The sequence below is a fragment of the Phoenix dactylifera genome, chromosome 2 (assembly GCF_051530095.1).
Source record: "Phoenix dactylifera cultivar Ajwa chromosome 2, Ajwa_hap1_PhDact_Kaust_v1.1, whole genome shotgun sequence".
NCBI classification, from domain to species: domain Eukaryota; kingdom Viridiplantae; phylum Streptophyta; class Magnoliopsida; order Arecales; family Arecaceae; genus Phoenix; species Phoenix dactylifera.
Window position 1 is genome coordinate 2,275,369 of NC_143191.1, and position 18,917 is coordinate 2,294,285.

At 38.0% G+C, this 18,917-nt stretch overlaps 2 protein-coding genes across 11 annotated transcripts; both read right to left on the minus strand.

Annotated features, from left to right (window-relative positions):
• Nucleotides 1-5,494, minus strand: CYTC-2 (cytochrome c-2). Of its 2 annotated transcripts, XR_015974906.2 has the most exons (4): nt 5,198-5,408; nt 4,058-4,191; nt 3,257-3,331; nt 1-402 (listed from the first exon to the last, which is right to left on the minus strand). XR_015974906.2 is itself a non-coding variant. In XM_008808763.5 (3 exons), the coding sequence occupies exons 1-3, from the start codon at nt 5,307-5,309 to the stop codon at nt 307-309; spliced, it is 342 nt and encodes a 113-aa protein (XP_008806985.1). In that variant the 5' UTR covers nt 5,310-5,494; the 3' UTR covers nt 1-306. The 2 variants fall into 2 exon arrangements, 1 of the variants encoding a protein (XP_008806985.1); XM_008808763.5 differs by lacking the exon at nt 3,257-3,331 and having other exon boundaries at nt 5,198-5,494.
• Nucleotides 5,495-7,620: 2,126 nt separating this feature from the next.
• Nucleotides 7,621-18,143, minus strand: LOC103719493 (uncharacterized). Of its 9 annotated transcripts, none has more exons than XM_088714934.2 (11): nt 17,978-18,099; nt 15,259-15,349; nt 14,605-14,791; nt 12,987-13,775; nt 11,250-11,606; nt 10,734-10,795; nt 10,535-10,633; nt 10,331-10,424; nt 8,689-8,781; nt 8,358-8,443; nt 7,621-8,276 (listed from the first exon to the last, which is right to left on the minus strand). In XM_088714934.2, exons 3-11 carry the CDS (start codon nt 14,674-14,676, stop codon nt 8,252-8,254), a joined length of 1,677 nt encoding a protein of 558 aa, XP_088571060.2. In that variant the 5' UTR covers nt 14,677-14,791; nt 15,259-15,349; nt 17,978-18,099; the 3' UTR covers nt 7,621-8,251. The 9 variants fall into 9 exon arrangements, with proteins under 9 accessions (XP_088571060.2, XP_088571058.2, XP_088571057.2 ...); XM_088714932.2 differs by lacking the exon at nt 17,978-18,099 and adding an exon at nt 15,819-15,886; XM_088714931.2 differs by lacking the exon at nt 17,978-18,099 and adding an exon at nt 15,791-15,876.
• Nucleotides 18,144-18,917: the final 774 nt, after the last annotated feature.

Here is an 18,917-nt window from a genome sequence, read left to right on the forward strand (position 1 = left end):
TACAACATCCGAAGCAGGAAACGATTGTCCTGAATAATTGTTATTTGTTTATTTTGGGGCATTTGCTGGATGTCACAAATAATCTCACCACAAGTGTGTATTCCTGAAAATGATGCAAGGCTAAATTTTACAGTCAAAATAAATTTATCTCAGGGAAACAATCCCATGATGGAGGGAAACAATTCAAGAGGAACTCGTTAAAGAATAAATGTTATCATGGCTCCACTGCTTTGAAAAAAGCAAGGTGACCCTATAGGTCTTATTAGCCCAAAAAATTTGTCCGCAGCATAATAGGATGCAACGGATTTAAGGTGCTGTGGACTCTTTGAGATAAGCAATAAGGTCCGCACGCTCTTTCGGCTTCTTCAGTCCAGGGAAAACCATCTTGGTACCCGGAATGTACTGCACAACCAGAAAACGCCCATGAGACATCATACAAGATTTCCACATAGTTTCCAAATGTGTGTTCATTGTCGTTACATGCGGAAAACTACAAATAATGATTATGGAAAGAGAACCACGAATGCACACAAAATAATTTAACACTTCTCCAGTTCCAGTTCCCTACACCCCTAAAGAACAATGAGAATGCGAAAAAATTGCAGAGATAAAATTGAATGTAACCAGTACGAAGAATCTTGGACGAGATATGATTTAGTTATGGGCGGAATGGAGAGATGACTGTGATAATAGCATGAGGCATGCAAATCTTAGGATCATAAGTCTCTCTCTCACTCATTGGGTAGAAACGGAGAGATGATTGTGACATAGCATAGCATGAGACGTGCAATACTTAACATTATAAGTTTACCTTTTTTTCTCATTAGATACAAGCAATCATCGAGCATGATATATGTGGCATAACAGCCTAGGCAGACCCGCGCATAAAATTAATGCTTCATCCATAGGCTCCTTACAGGTAAGGCATTTGTGTACCCATGAACAGGTAACAAAACAATTTATAATTTTGGGGAAAAAACAGTTTGCCTCACCTAATTAGACTCCATGGCCCCACCTCATCCCCAGCCCACCGTCACATTTCTATCCAGAGACAATCCTTCCATCCATCTCCATGAACCACGATGAACAAGGCTTCAGTAAAAGACTCCCGTGAAGAAGAAAAGCTTTGATCTCAACACAGCCATAACTTGGCAGAGTATATAACATTGCAACATTAAATTGCCACCATAATGCAAATCTAAATAGATATCATCTACTCGTGAGCTTTTCAAAACCAACCCCCCAAAAAATTCGTCCCAGCAAGTAAACAAAATTACGTCATCATCATCTAGAATCTGTGAGGTCAAGAGCACCCTCAATCATGGGAAGCAACAGGCCTGTGCCAAAATATATTTTCAAACACTTCCAAAGCATCTTGGGTTGTGGATATATATAACCAATTAGGCATGTTTGGGAATTTCTAGCTAAATCTGGCAACATCGGTTCAGAAGACATCATAGGAGAAGGGAGGGAGCAAGCAAAAGGGAGAGGGAGTACAAGAGTTGCAGGTCCGATCTGGTGGGATTTTTTTTTTTGAAAAAGAAAAAAAAAGACTACAAGAGGCCATTCTTTAATCCGGTATGGATTGTGCCCTATGACCCTCTGCCCTCTCGCTCTCGCAAATCAATTCCCTCTTATAGGTACCGGACCCGGCTGAAAGCTTCTAGCATGTGCTTCTAGGACCCAAACAACCTAGAAGCTACTCAAGTTCATTTCCTTGGATCTCAAGTAAAGAATTTTGGCTACATTCAGGAAACAGGTTATAGACACCCATTGCCACGCTCTCAAGGTCCCATGTGCATTTCCCACCAACTAATGTATCAACCAAGATCGGAGAAATCGGTACCGGACTCTGTACCGGTTCTTCGACAGGACAGTTTGGTATGGGCCCGCATCGTGCCAAGCCCGTACCAACACAGTGAACAGACAAGGGAGTGGCAAAACGAGAGAGGAAAAGAGAGAGAGAGAGGCAGGGAGGGAGAGAACGCCGAAGGAGAGTCGGCGGAGCTCGACGGAGGCTGCAAGGGGGCCGGTGCTAGAGAAAAAGGCTGCTTAAAAAATTTGTGAATTCGTAAGTGAAGTCGACAATCGATTTGCTAACTTTACTTACGAATCATGAATTTTTTTAAGTGACCGACCGTTTGTTTCGCTTAAGAGGCCTTCTTCGCCGGCGCTAGCCCCCTCACGGCCTACACCGGGCTCCGCCAGCATCCTCTCCCTCCCTCCCTTCCCCGCTCGCTCTCTCTTTCCTTCTCCTTCTCCGTCTCCGGGAATGCGTCTCGTTTTCTAAGCCACCGGTACAATTCGAAACGGACGGAACTGGCCGGTTCGAATTGGTTCCGCCGGCGTTGGTATCAACTACTTTGTTGTTAGCTTCTTCGTTCCATGAAAGTGTCAACATTGTTTGTCAATGTGGATGCTGCTAGCCATGTTTTCTTTTCCCCAAACAAAAAAGTGTTCACATCATTAAAACTTATACATGCTGACCTTAGCTGCCAAGGTACTAGGTCAAGTAGGTAGAACAAGCTAGTGAGCCACTAGTTTACAGCACAACTATATCAAATCAAGACATATCCAACTTATCATGGTGAATCTTGGTGGACATTCCACTTTCCAGCATACACCATTAACTATAAAATATAACCTAGCTCACAAGTTCACTAAGCTATAAACTCCTTAGTTACATGAAAAGTGTTGCGACCAATAAAAATGATTCTTGCAAACTTTAGCTGCCTTGGCACTAGATCCAGTAGCAAGAACAAGCTGGTTACCTACTAGTCTAGCTATACAACAAAATCAAATCAAATTTTATCTAGCTTACAATGGTGGATCATGGTAGACATTCTGCCTCGCCATATACCACCACAATTCACTATCAATCATGTAAAACACATCCTAGTTAACAAGATTACTAAGCCATTCCTGTTTCATCTCCAATGATGAAACTCCAACAAGCCTTCTTCAGGTTCTAAACTATTTTAATTTTCTAACTTAAAATTGCACGACATGGAAAAGAAAAAAAAAAAAGAAAACCAATAGATGTAAAAAAAAACTTTAAAAACAAAGCTAACAATATAGCCACTTGACAAGAACGAAGAGGAGTGACATATACAGTTGGTACCATGCCCAATTCATGAAGCCTATGGTTCCAGATCAGGTTAAGGTTTGGCGTAAGCCCAGCTAGCATGATGACAACCCTAAGCATGGTCCACACTCCATTTATGAGAGAGAAAAGAAAAACTAAAAGATCATGTACCTAGTCATTTTAGAAGCTCATTGGAAACCCCATATCAGCCAAGTTTTCCACCATTTCCTAATGATCAGCCTGATTCTGTATATCAAGCATGATAAGTTGATTAATCCAACCCAGCAGTCACGACAAATTTAAAGAGACAAAGATATCCACCAGAATATTTAACCATTTAAGCACCTAAAGCTGTGAACAATCACTAAAACACAAGCCATTCCCCACCCACTGCTGAATCCAACTTTATGCAGAATTCAACAGAAGCTATCATTTCACTGATTCAACTGATTTCTTTCAAAAGAAGAAGAGGGGAAAAAGTACCTCAAAAAGTAGTATGTCCTAAAATCAATTGATTTACTAAATTATAAATCAATCAGAATACTGAATAAAGGTTATCTATGCCTCTTAGGAATACAATATGTCCCTCACATACTTCATGCCTTGTATATATTTCACTATTCCAGTGGATTTTTTGACAGCAAAGAAATATATTAATACATAATTGACTCCTTAATATCCAATATGTAGAATCCACAGATCTTTCCAATAAAATAATGATTCTAGCAACCAAGAAGATCCTACTAAAATTAGTGCCAATTCGTCTCTGATATTACTGTCTTAGTTCAGGTGGAAAATCTAGATTACACAACCCTTCCTAACATGTATATGAAAAAAAAAATCTGAACTGGTTGATTAAAAAAATTGAATGCTTGTGTTAGCTATCATGTTGCATATCTTATAAATAATAACACAATAAACAAATAACTGAGTTCGATATGTAATCAATGATATTGAGTTTGGATTCCACACCTTTTTAGGATTAAGCAAGTAATCATACAAAGTTGACTCCTCCCACGTCACAGCCATGTTCTTGTTTGCAGAAGAGTATGAATAGCCAGGTGTAGTACCAGATTGCCTCCCAAAAAGTCCATTCAAATTAGGTCCTGCATACAGAGCAAAACGAAAAAATTGTCACAAAAATTTATGCACAATTAACACTAAACTATTACTAGCCAAAGAAGGACGGATGAAGTTGTTGCATTAAATGCACATAAAGACGGCCAAAACATTGGAAATAGCAAATGTAAACATGAGTTTGTGAATGAAAACAGGAAATAATTTTTTACCAGTCCACAGATCATCAACAAATGCTATGAATTATGAGCACTATGAAACTCACTGGTTTTGATACGTAACCAATAATAAAAGTCGATCCTCTTTTTATCTCCCAAAGCCTCAATGGCAGAATTCTCATTCAAGATAATTTCTTACACCAGCATACATGGTTTATTTTGATGCTAATTAACCTCAAAGCACAAAAGGAAAGAAAAGAAACAAGCCAACTATGAAATCGGGCAACAATCCTTATTTCCAAAATTAGCAGTGTCTAATTATGAAAGACAATAGAGACGTATCAGGTGTTCACTGGATTCAGCAAATCTCAAGCAATGAATTCTGGGGCCCTAGTACCAGCCACATTAAAACTTTTTATTGGGGGTAGAAGCCACATCAAAACTTTTGCTGTATATAAAAAAGAATGCCATGAGATCAGCAAACATATAGATTAAAGATAACCCCCACAAACAGAAGGGGAATATATTGGAGTTTGCAAATCCAACAGAAACCCTCGAAGACTTCAACTACAGAATATTCAGCATAAAATAACGCCGGAAAGAAAATCATCGGTCACATAAAAATAAATTAAGAAACAACAATCACCTGGGAAAAAAAAAGAAAGAAAACAACAAGGAAGCAAAATTTCATAGGCCTAGAACCTACAGATCGAGCTTCGGAACCACAGAACACCGATCAGAGAAGGTTCAAATCAAACAAATTCGAACAAAGGACTCTCACAAAAATCAGTGGAAAACAACACATTAGATCTAAATCAATCGCACATAAAAAGATCAAGAGAAATACACGGAGATCGTGGAAGGGGGAGAGGTTCACCTTGCTTGTGGCCGGCCCCCTTCTCGACGGTGTGGCACTGGGCGCACTTGGTCTTGAAGATCTTCTCCCCGGCCTTCGGATCGCCGGGAGGAGCCTCCGCGAACGACGCCATTTGAGATCTAGGGTTAGGGTTTGCTCCTTTCACGCGGCAAAGACCGACTACCCTCTCGGCGCCGCCTCCAACCAGCAACTATGATTTCCCAGGGGTCGCGTGCCGCTCCCCCTTATATATATATAGGTGTTCGCTGAAATTATTACAATACCCTCCCCAACTCTTGAAATGGCATTGTTATCCACCTTTATTGTAATAGAAGATTTGAAAATGTTAGGGGTAATTTAGGAATAAACGATGGTTCTGGAAGCTTGGATTCGTGTTTGGTGGGTTGGACGGTAGGAAAAGGTGCCACGTGTCTGGAAGCGTGGCTGGCGAAGGTTCCCGGTTCTTGTTCGAACGACGTGGAAGTAGGCAAGTTTGATTAAAATTATTATTCAGAATTATTATTCAATCCTTGTGCAAAAAGAAACATGTGGGCTAATGTAGGCTAATGTAATTTGCTTGATCAACAATCTGGACCACAAAATTCATGGACTTGTTCGATGGTTTTATGAGCAACAATCTGGACCACTTATTTGAGATTGGCTGCTTTTTATGAAATAATTTGTGTGAAAAAATCATGATCAAAAATCTGAAAAATAAATTTATGGCAAATAAGTGTCTCTTGATCCTTATAGAATCCGTTTTACATAAAAAAAAAAAAATTTTGACACAGATGATTCATACACTTCTAATACGGATATATTTAAAAAAATTAAGATACAATATATCATAGAACGCACTGGGCAGCTCATTCTCTCCAATCCAAAAAGTGTCTCCATAGTGCTTCGTCACGTACGAGGCCATCCAGTCTGCAGTCCTGTTAGCCTCTCTATAGACAAGCATGACCTGAAAAGCCACTTCTATTAATTCAAATTTAGTTATTATCTTTTCTTACTAAGGCTTACAAATGACCAAATAGATATATTTGCACCTATGGCCTTACACAGGTCAAAATTTTGATATAATACTATTAAAAAATATTTAGTAAATTTTATTATAATAAAATAAAAATTGCAAGCTTATGTAAAACTTAAACTTCCATGCATATGGTGAGGATTTGGTTAGGTTGTCATCTGTCTTCACACCATGTGTACTGTATTTCCCAAACTTTAGTCAAGGAAAATATGGATGAGTAGAAAGACTTTTAGAAGGCAAGTCTCCCAATCACTTTGGTCACATATAGGTCATATGCTTAACATTTTGTATCAACCGCTTCATACTAAAACCCTCATTAGATATGGATATCTAGTAGTAGAAGGTTTCTACAGCCCAACATCAACATGGTTAGGTGATTTCTAGTTTTCAAAATGGGGATGATGGTGCATGCATCATGTCGGGATCCGATGTTAATAACATGATGGTAAAGTAGGATATAGAACTATACTTCTTTGACATCTTTGGTTATTGTCTTGGTTGAAAAAAAAATAGATGACCTGTTATGATACCAAATAAGTAGGATAAGATCTTCTAAGATATAGCATGTTTCTAAGATATAGCATGTTTATAGAGAGGCCAACAGAGTCACAGATTGGGTGGCTTCTTATATGGCTAGTCACTCAAGCAGTACTCTATGGATGCAGGAGGGAGAGCTACCTACAGCTCTCCGCGATATTTTGTTTTCAAATTTTATTGGGTGTGTCCGTACTCGTGTCCTGTGAAGCACCTCTCGAGGTAAAAAAACAAAAAAAAAAATCATCTAAGATACTGTGAACCGTAATCCGTATTGAAGAAAGATGGCTACTTGTCTTGTGAAAAAAAAAAACAAAATACTTTAATAATACATTATACATACATAGTGCCTCACCAATTTACTTGCTAATATAACATGATGTTCTGGAATGCCATGTCAGCAACTACAAACCTCTTTCTATATTGCCAGATAGAAAGGAACAGAAATCCTATTGGGAACTATTTTTTTAATATCATGTACCCCTGATACAAATCTTGAAACGGTAAGAAACGAGGCAAGATGGCAGGGGACTTCTACTACTAGAGTCCCCTCCTGTCTTTCCCTACTGTCCTACCTTTTAGAAAAGAAGAAATTCCTAGGCGATACTCTACGGTGCCCACACGGCCACATATGACTACTTCTGTTCCTAGCGCAACTCTTCATCTCATTTTCTTCACACGTTCAAGGCTTGTTGAAAAGGGTTTTATGCAGTGGAAACAAATCTCTGATAAGACAGCATTAGGAAGATAAAAACCCAGAGGTGCAGAATCCAACAGTGACACCTAAATGTAATTCATATTCTGCGGCACTAGCATTATCCATTCTTTCCAAGGATAACATTTGCATTATTGAAGAAGATAGAAGTCGAAAAGTATATCTTAGAATGTTGTACTGATTATATTAACAATCAATAAAATTTTCATCGATTGCACGAAGAACATGTGAAGCACATTTTGGAACAAACTGATTTACCAACCTTATCGATGAAAGTTGTTCTTTGTGGAGCTTCATTTTAAAAGAATTGCACCAATGAGAACCCTTTCTCCCAAGCATCAAGAGACTTTATTCCTGAAATAGAGTACACTTTTAGCCAGCTTATTTTGTTTGCTTGGGCTGCAGGTCGGGAAATCCATTTGAATGACCACCATAAAGCAGAGCACATCAATCAAAACTAGAAGTTTCACAATCTAGTATGTTCGACCTCTATTTCTCTAAGTCCATCCATTTCCCTTTTAGCTATACACTATCTTTAGAATATCTGATGGCACTTCTAGCAACAGGACCACCTCTCTAAAGCAACTCAAGAACTAACTACAGATTGACACCGTTCAGCAGCAGCAGCCATGGTAACTACGAGAGAAATAAGGCATTATAACAACACTCAGCGGAGATATTACAACAATACTCAGTAGACAGGTACTGATACTACTTCGCATGCATGAATGCAGCTATCAGATGCAATGTTCCTACTAATCAGAAAGCCCGAGGCTTTGCATCTTCAGATAAGTCATCGCCACGGTGGTGTTCCACGCCTGTATAGACAACATGAAAAAAAAAGTAAGCAGTAAGGCCTCAATACTAGAAGCTTCAATGGGTGCAAAAGAGTGGCGTACTTTGGCTTCCTCCCATCCAGTGACATACTATTGGCTTGGGATTTCCTCCCACCATTTGATTGCACACCAGTCCAGGATTGAAATGCCTGTAGTTTTCAGAATAACAGTGAGTAGAAAAAGATGCATGACTCCTATTTTCCACAAGATAACACTGCCCGTTGTGCAAGTGTCAAAAGAAGGTGTTACCCTCGCAGGAATGTGTCAGACCCACAGTTATCAGTCATCTGATGTTTGCCAGGCACTACTGCTCAGTAGCAACAACAGACGGTTTCACGATGAACTACTGTTCTTCAATAATAATGATTATTGGATACATGGGAATGAATCTCACATTTTTATACCGTGTCCCAGGATTTCCAGTGACAGGAGTAACGATCTTCTTAGTAGGTCCTCGAGGCTCCTTCAACCTTATGTCCCCTTTTTCCTGCACAATCAACTCCATGAGAATCACAAAACATCTAAGAGAGAATTTACGACAATCTAGAAAAGTGCTACGTTTCCAGCTCTGCTAGTAAGATAAAGCAAGGTCTGTTGCCAGTGGAAGAGTTACTGCAGAAACTTTAGAGATGGCCTCCTCTATGTCACAGGAAACCCCCTCCTCATCCACGAGACTCAACCACCAAGAACTATTTGAGTTGCAATGCCGCATGTCGATCAGTTGTGCTGAGTGTAATGTATAGCCACTATGTTCCACACATCACAAGAGAGTCCCCTCGACTATGAATCAAAAACTAAAACCCTCTCGTTTACATGAGATTACATGCTTTAATACTTCAGGAACTCAAACGATGTCTTCCTACTTGCAGAAAATGCATCACACATTAAAGCCTCAACTTTCTAATTGCAATTACAACATATAAGAGTTCCAAAAACATTATTAAATGGGACAACCAGCACAACAATTAAAAACAGAAAAGAAACATCTAAATCTTAGGGTAAAATTGTATAGATTCAAAACAATGGATAATTCACATCCACGAGATGAGTACTATGGTGCCAAATCATCAGTCTGATTTGCTCAGATATCATAAATCTAAATTAGCATTAAACTGGCTGTACTGTTGAACATTAATATGACAAAATCATACTGACAGTTTTGACATTACTAGAGTCTACTGATTGATGAATGTATTATTGAATAAATTGCAACCGAATCTATTCTTCTATCCGACTGGCCAGATTACAAAGACCATATTTCCTCAAAGGATCAGGAGCAAACATAAAATATTAGATGACCACAAAGATGGCTTTATTTTATATAATTAGTATGTTAGGTGGTGGAACAGGCCCTTGAGCATATGGTAAACCTAACACACATGAGGAAGTTGAATTGAATGAATTGCAAAACTAAGGATAAAGTTCAATGATAACTTTGAAACAGTAATAGGAATAACACCAAGAGGATAAACTGAGGAAAAACTTCATGGTCCAGATATGTGTAAATTGATACAGCTCATTACAAGAGATTGTTGGCGAAATCCTAATAAATTATACAGAGAAGAGAAATAAGTGACAAATGTTTGCTTAAGGTATTCCATTATGAAAGACTGGATGTCGAATGAAAACCACTAGTGAAGCAGATTTTGTGAAGGCAACCCCATATTACTGGGATGGTTAAATTTATCTCCATATTTTAACCACATCTGATCATGTCAATATGACACTTTCCCTTGCTAGGAAATTATTATGATACTTTAACTGTTTGGAGGAATAATATATGTTTGATCACATGAAGTCAAAATTTTTTCTTTAGATTGCCAAATTATGCATGAAACATAAAACAAACAATCAGCACAAAAAGTTGTTAAAGTAGACCATTTACCTCTTTGCATTATCAAATTTCAGGAGAAAATAGTAAAATGGAATCAATATATGATTACTAGGTAAAACAACTTTTGCTTGTCCCAACTAGGCATGGCACCTAAACATAAAATTTGCTGAACAAGAGAAGCATCTAATGTATGCCATTTTACCTCCTTTGGTTTGTTCCTTTGGATGGTATTCATGAACTGTACTTCAGATCCACCATCAGAGTTAGACTTGTTCCTCACAGGAAGGTTATTTGATCTGGAAATGTAAAAAAAAATGTTTTTGGATTTTAGTCTTCTAATGCACGATTGGAAAACAAGTGAAAAACATTAGAAAATAATAATCTCGTATGCAGTTGAGCTTTTAACCTTGACTTGGATTGTCTGAGAACATGCGCATCTCTGCCCTTCAGGCTGGTCACCTGGCTCTCCGATGGCAAAGATTTTTTTATCACTTCTTTGCAGTCCCTGAAAATTAAATGCAGATATTGCAGTGCAACAATATGAGTATCTAAAGTGCAACATATGTCTTCTCAAAATGATGCCATGATCTTGTAACAAGATTGACCTTTTATTTTGTAGTCCTCGGCACTTCACGCAACAGGTTGCAATTGTCTTCTTTGTACCACCCTATAAAAATGGCAATTGGGATAGCGAATCAGCGATCACAGCAAGATTATCACGATAATTGAAATCAGAAGACGTACCAGTGTTCTTCAGAATAAGAAAAAAAGGAAAAAGTGAGTTTGAAGGTGCAAAGATTACAATATTGAGCAAATCAGTAAAGACACTGTAGCCACAGCACCATCCGTGAGTAACTACAGGAAATGCTAGTAATTACATCATGTGGCCCCTAGAACATGACATAGGAAAAAGAAATTTGAACTGGCTCTATAAATGTTAAAATTTTGTGCTCTCTACATTTCATGGATTCTTGAATTACATGGCTTGAGATGACTTTGACAGAAAACATCAAGTGGAGCAAGAAAATACACAGATTACTTGGAAGAAAAAGAACATCAAAAGCAGATAGGAAATGCACCAAGCCAAATGCTCGCAAACACTAAATACCAACTGAACTCACCTGCACACTTGACCCGCCATTTTCCCGATTTTGCAATGATGCTAATCTGTTGGAGGTTTTGGATTCCGATCTCACCGCACTTTCCCTAATGCCTGATCTTCTTTCCAGGGAAAGAGAAAATGGTGGTGCGCTAGTAATACTGGAACGTACTTCTGTAACTGACCTACGCGAAGCAACTGAGGCAGATGTATTGTTGCCTGTGCCTTTACTGGCAATTGCTTTGCCTGAATGGGGATTGCTATCTGCCTTGCCAATAAGCTTCTGTCCTGGATGTTCGGCTCCCCTCGATGACTTAACCACTTCTCTCCTTGTTCCATGTGTTAGCTCCAGGCCAGTCCTAACAGAAGCAGCACGCTCCTGAAAATAGAATCAAATGAAAAATAAACCTTGTCATCCAGTATTAAAAAGGAAAAAGAAAAGAAAAAAGCAGCTGGGATGTCATTGATCTGGACTTTAACAAAGTGGATTTTTTGTTCCAACATTCTAATGTTTTCTACAAGAAACACTGCATTTAATCTTACAAAAGCATATGCATTAAAAGCAATGACAGAAGCAGAGGGGGCATTACAAATAGTGTGAAAAATCAACTGTTACTTTCGGTGCCCCATAGGTGATGGTAAAGGTCTACTTATCTTGTGGTCTGTAACTTCAGCATCTTAAATGACTCTAAACAATCAAGATAACCATCTTGCATGTGGAAATAAACATAGCAAACATGACAAGCAAATTGCTAAATTGTGCGATCGCATGAAAGAATCCTTAAGTTGCAGACTCCTCGGTTCATCATGAAGCTTTATTTTCATGACATCAAATCATATTCATAACCACGTATTTATTAATATGATTTGCTAGAGAGGGGAACAATCAATTCCTCCTGTCCGCATTGAATATCTACATTGATCACTTGAATAAAATGCAGATGTCTGTAGGCCCTTAAAAGGAGAATAATATCATAAAACAAGCTCTCTAGGATATATGCGGTGTGATGTTTACTCGTGATCTGACTAGAATCTTGAGAATCACTCTTACAGTATATGGTATGAGGCTTAAACTACCATCCTGACTGAATATATATGTTAGACCAGTAGGAACAAAACAATACTTAGCATATACATTGAGTATACATCTATAAAAAAAAAACTGTATGATAGGCAATATTTCACATTTTCAAAATTCCACAGTATGGGTTATGCCAATTTCTCTTTTTTATGCTTCTTCAAACTACGGGTGCTGGCCATGATATATTCCCTGGTCACATAAGTAATATACAAATGAGTTTTATCTAACTGGATGGTTAAAGGGATGAAATGGAGAAACATTTTCTAATCAAGAAATCATGCTGGGACTCTGTGGAGATGATCAGTAAGAATAAGGCCCTGGTTTAGCCCTGAGCCGGATTACGGAAGAGGAGCTATTATAGTTGGAAAATGTGTACAAACCACTGCACCCAAAATCCTATATCGGTCAATTTCTGGACCAGATGATCCATGGTTGTCAAGATAATCCTCCTAAATAAGATGTTGCCTGAGCATGCCCCAAGCATGTCTTTATTGTTAAATAAACTTGGACATCGGAATCTACTTGGGGAGTTGGAGTGGCCGCAGCATACTGAAAGAAACATTTCAGGTCCTTAGCAGTCTTAATTTTATTTGGTTAGTAAAGAAAAACTGACCAGCCTATTCAAAGCAACAAGAAGGTTTTATACAAATGCAAGAAGACAATCCAAGTTTGACAAACCTTCTTCACTTCAGGATCTGATTTACAGTCTGGAGATTTCTCAACAGCCAGTTTGGTTTTGTTTGGTATTAAGTTGTGATCTGGTGCAAGCTGAGATTCACTGGCTCTTGAATTTGTCAGGTTTGAGACAGACCCATCGGGAGCAGGTCCAGGTTCAACATTAGACACTGAACTCTCTTGTTCCCTCAGAATCTCTTTGTCATCAACACTACTGATATAGTTCTGTTCAATTTCTTCTGTGCTCCTAGTTACTGGCAATAAGGATTCTGTCTCCAAGTCCTGCGTCCGCACAGCATGGTTAGAGTTTTTCTCCAGCTCGATTTTTTCTATATTTTTTCTCAATGAGTCAATATCTGATGTTGTGGATGCTGGATACAACTGTCTAGTTTGAAGATCTTCGCTGCAATTCATATCTTGCGTGAAGGTAAGTTCATTTGCAGGTTCCCCTGAAGAGGCATCAATAGTTTCTGCTGCCTCATCTCGAAGAGTTCCAACCTGCAAAGCTGTTTCATCATCTTCTCCAGTCTGGCTAGAATTACTACCATCACCACCATAATCCAATGTGAGCTCAGTTGGCTGATTCTGTTGCAAGGCCTTCAAAGCTCGAAGCCTTTTGTAATATTCTTCAAAGAATGCTTTCTTTTTGGCAACTAAGCCATTAACTTTCTCCAGTTCCTCCTGACGTCTGTCATGAGCGAAGACTGACCTTCTCTCCCATGACAATGGCTCACTTGCAAATCTTCCAAAGGATATAGACCCGTGATCAAGCATTTGGGAGACCGAAGCTTCCTGCAATCAGATTCATAGCATCAATACTCTGCACGAATGAAAGAAAATAATGTATTTAAACAATTATAACATCCCAATAATCTTTCTTAGGCCCCTTTGTACCATATGCTGCATTCTCTGCTGACCCAACCTTTTATATTAAAATTTATATAATATCCACATCAATCAACAGAAAACTAAGGCACAAAAGGAGAAAAAGAAATCCTACCACAGCTGAAAGCTAATGTATCACATGTTCAGATTTCTATAGGCGAGAAGAATGATGAAGTAGATCAGGAAATACAGAGCTATGATATTCAGGTACTTAACAATGCCCCAAACACCCATTTAACTCCCCAATAACAACAGACTAGGAAAATTATATCCATCATAGACTTTTTGTGTTGCAGTCTAACTTGATAAGCAGATGTGTTAAGTTTAGATCGCTCCAATTGTGTATACTTCAGAAACATGGCAATGAGACTGCAAGGGGAGGAAAACAGACAATATAGAACCAATAAGAGCAAAACAGAGAATAAAAGGAACCCACACCATTTCTGTTGTAAATATGATGTAGAATTTGATACAGTATATTACATATAAGAACACACATTATAAAATATGAACTGCAAATTGAAACAAGTAATACATAAAAATCTTAACATTGTACTTAGCATTTATACAAGTTGGACAATGTCATCATAATAAGGTTAAAGAGCAAAGAATAGATGGTTTGATATACAAAAGAATGAATTGCTGTTAAAATTTAGCACTCTAAAGTCATGGAAGAAAATTTAAGACAGATAATTATGATGGTGAACAATCCAGAGAGATTAGGAAAAAAAATTACTTGAGAACCATCTTGATCAGATGACTCATCCTGAGACCATCCATAAAAAGTCTGATCAACATCAGTCGCCATTTCGTATCAACCAGTTATTTCAGAATTGTTGCACACTTGCACAACAATTGTGGAGGCAAGATCAATCACCTGAGATTGCCTTCCATTCTACAAAAAGATAAGTAAGGGCAAATCCCTGCATTAAAGGGAAAAAGAATAAGAATAATTTTAGTCCTTAAACTCAATAATGCAAAAGTCAAAATACTGAGAATAATGAACTTTTTAAGATTGTGACAATAACAAAGACAGAATACAACTTTGGTAAAGGAAATTTAATAAATTGAGATGATTTTTCACAATACTCTAAATCATCGATAAAGTTTTAAGTAATGTTTGTAAAGACCATTGTAATAGCATTGGGTCAAAAACTCTATCATGTCAACAAGAGGCTCCTCTGATCATTAAACAATCCAAAATAAACAAAGTTCTGTAAATAAGCTAAGACAGTAAACCAAAGTTACCCCAACACTCACTACTGTCAGAGTCAAACAAGATCTGAAAACATATCATAATAATCTACTTTCACGAGTTCAACACATTCTTGAACATGCTAAACAATCGGTAAAAAAAGAAGAAGAAAATCATGGCTTCGAATCTTGCTACCTATTCTTCAATCTCCCATTCTTGAACAGTAACCTTTTGTTTTCACAACTCAAGCAGAAATTTGATTCGTGGAAATAGCAGCAGCGAATTCCTATTTCCAATAAAAAGGAACTAAAATCAGGAAAAATCATCAATGCAGCTCTTCAATGATCCTATAAAATCCAAACTCCGGCACTCGATAATTCACTCTAAATCCCTAGCATCATCGGGGGAAAAAAAAGGAAGAAAGATCTAAAATAACAGCGCAAATGAGAAATAAAGAATTCGCCCAAACGAAAAAAAGAGAGAAGACGATGAAAAATTTAAAGATATCAAGACAAAGAATCCAAATCAAATCTTTGCCATAAAATCAAATCCAAAAGAAAGAAAGAAAGAAAGAAAGAAAGAAAACCCAGAAAATCTAGCTCGAGAACCTTGGTACTAGGCGTCAAATCATCCATTTTGTGATCCAAAAAAGATTCAGGAAAAAATTTCCCCTTCGCAGACGGCGAGATCAAAAGCGAGTGAAATTAAACGACGGCGAAAACCTCACCGAGCCCTTCGATTTCAATCCTTTATACCTCAACCGCCAAAACCGCAGCCCCGAGCGAGCAGAGCTGTGCACGGACCGTTCCAACCAGTAGCGTTAAATATTACCATTTTCTTAGGGCACCGATATTCCCACTCCAATTTTTCATTCTCCACCCCAAATCTCCCTCTCTTTCTTTCTTTCTTTCTTTGTTTTTTTTTTTTTCTTTTTTTTTAGCGGCAGTTCGCACCCTAACAAAGCAGGAAAGGAAACCGGCAATCTGTCACCCCAAATCTCCTCATCCTTTCATATTGCGCCAAAAGCGACTCCGGAAAAAAGAAAAAAAAAGAAATAAAAACGAAATGCTTCCATTTGTACCAAACATAAAACTTTAATTAAAAATAGAAGAAAAGGGGTGGATGTAAGGATACTGGTGGGTACGAATATCATGCTTTTAGAGTTATGGTTTCTTGATTAAGCTATTGATTTAAACGATGCAAGATTTTCTACTGGCATGAAAAGGACTCTTAATTATTGAAGTGGGAGAGGAATAAAGCGGGCTTTCTTTTGCCTTTCTGTGCTCATTTTCCTACGTCTTTGGGACTCACTTGATCATAGGTTTTGTCATTGTCTTGGGGTGGAGAGATGGGCCAAAGACAGCTCACATGCATGCACACGCACCCCATTCCCCACAGGAACAGCAACTTTGGATGTGACCAATTATTTAATTCTTGAGTATTCATGAGGCTATCTTGAATAAGATTGGTATGGTGAGAATAGATGTAAGGTTAGTCATGGTTAAACATACACTCCTAGCAGGAAAGTTGATGTGTGACATACTTTTTGTATATTTTTTTTTAGCTTTAAAATACTTCATTAGGCAGAAAATATTTTCTGAATTCTTTAGTTCTATATCCAAAAACTCTCTAGCGAATAACTGATATAGGACTAAATACACGCCTGCATGGATCCTCATAGTACCATTCTGAAATACCTCCCTTCTTCGATCCATGTACAAGATATCTCACAAATATTATAATTGAGGATAAGCTATGCAGTTGGATAAGATAATTGCGTTGGCTTGGCAGGATCCCCCACAAGGAAGTACACTAAAGCCATGATTGGGGTTTCATTGCCTATCTTTTAGGTTTAACAATGGGTCATGATGTCCCAAAGAATCAGGTGAAAAGATAAAATAAGCGCAAAAAGGAACTCAACTGAAAAGGACCAAGACAAAAAGGAGCAGGGGATTCCCTTCTCGATCCAAAAGGCAGAATAGCCGAGTTTTGTATACCGTAAGGGCCCATGCTTGAATCAATGCTGTTCATCCATCAACTTGCATCGAACGGCTGGATTTAACCAATCGTTTAATTAGTCGTTGGGCTTTGGCCATCACCTCGTCAAGTCAAGAGGGTTGAAGAATTTACGAGAGGCAGCAGCTGGAGGGCAATAAGACGTTTCCCATAGAGTGTGTTTCTCCGGGAATTCCGCTAAATGAAGAAAGAGCCTTTGTGTAAAGCGCGAAACAGATCGACGGTCATACTCTCCCGAGCGATATACAGCGGATGGTGAGAGATCCTGACTCCTTTCAAGCTGGTCATGTATACCGAAAGGTGAACATGACGGCTGATTGAGTTGCCTTCTTTGCTGCTCATCACTCCAGAGAGATCTTATGGACATAGGCTGATATTGTATCCCATTTTTATTCCATATATTGTATATTGACTTAGTTGATTGCAGTTTTCATGCCAGATTAATATGAGCGACCGATATACCCAAAAAAATAAAAAGTACGAAACGCTTTTGCGATACTTCCATCGACGTTTTCCACTACTTTGATGCTCCTGGAACTTCATGCAGATCCGAGCATTTCCTCAGAAACAGCTCATAAACCGAAATCCAACACACTTAAAAACCTGTTAAGAACTACTTCAATAAGAACTATGGTCGTTGTTCCACTGATTATCCTAAATAACATCAACACCCACTTCAATTTCAGTTTATGTCTTTTCGATGTCCAATTTGATACACATGGCTATTCATAAAAAATTCTATGAAAAAAATGGTGGTGTAATTCATTGTGAGCTAACGATAAGTTAGAACATAGGTATGGACTAAATAAATCAATGGAGAGTCTTGATGCTATATCAAGGAAAAAAAAATCGTTCGATGCTACGATTGAGAGGAATTAAGGAAGATAAAAGTGCGTACCATTTGATGAGATCTGAGGAGAAAGATAGATCTTTGGGTCTGAGTGACAAGGGAGGAAGAGCTTTCGAGCCTTCTTGGAAGACAGGAGGAAGCAGATGGAAGAAATTTCTTCTCTCTTGGATATCAAGGAGATAAAACCATTATGGTAGACATAGAGCCGAAGGTCGCGGGCACATGGTTTCACGTGAGGAAGAGACAGAAACTTCACGTGCCGTGATTCACTGAGAGCCGTTGATTTGGTGGATCTCCAAGCGTCTAGTTGGCTGGGGGAGGGCATTGGGGACCACCACTGTATTACTTTGACCGGATGTCTTTGGACTTGGGTTGAAATTTCTGAGTCATTCCCACCCTAAAAAGGTGTAAAAGTTAGCTGCCATGAGCAAATAAGACAGACGAAGAAAGATTGCCTCAGCATCGCTCAGGCCCAGTTTATCCTTTTTTACAACCAGTTTCGCTATAGCATCTGCTGCTCTAGCTAATTATCCATCTTTTCTAAGTGTAATTTTATGTTATATATGGCCGTGCCTATATCGGTTGAAGTAGATTTTTTTTATTAATAAAATTTTTTTTTCTAATTGTACAAGCTTCTGCCAAAGTATACGATTTTCTAGATGTATATGATGATATTTAGATAGATGGATCTTGATGATATCTGATAAAATAGTTTTTGTATGTTTAGTTGACCATGAAAGATCAGCATATTATAGAATGATTTATGTTTGATTGAGTATCTATTTTTTTAAAAAATTTATATAAAATATTTATTATGCTCTTAATAAAGAAAATGATTTTAACTTATTTTATCTAAAAGTTTAAGAGGATTTTTGAAAAAAAAATTATCCAATTCTCAGTAGGATGAGAATTAGATTTTTCTATGTTCCATATGAATTTTTTTACATAAAATATAAAAATCTTATGTTTATAAAAAAAAGCTACTTTT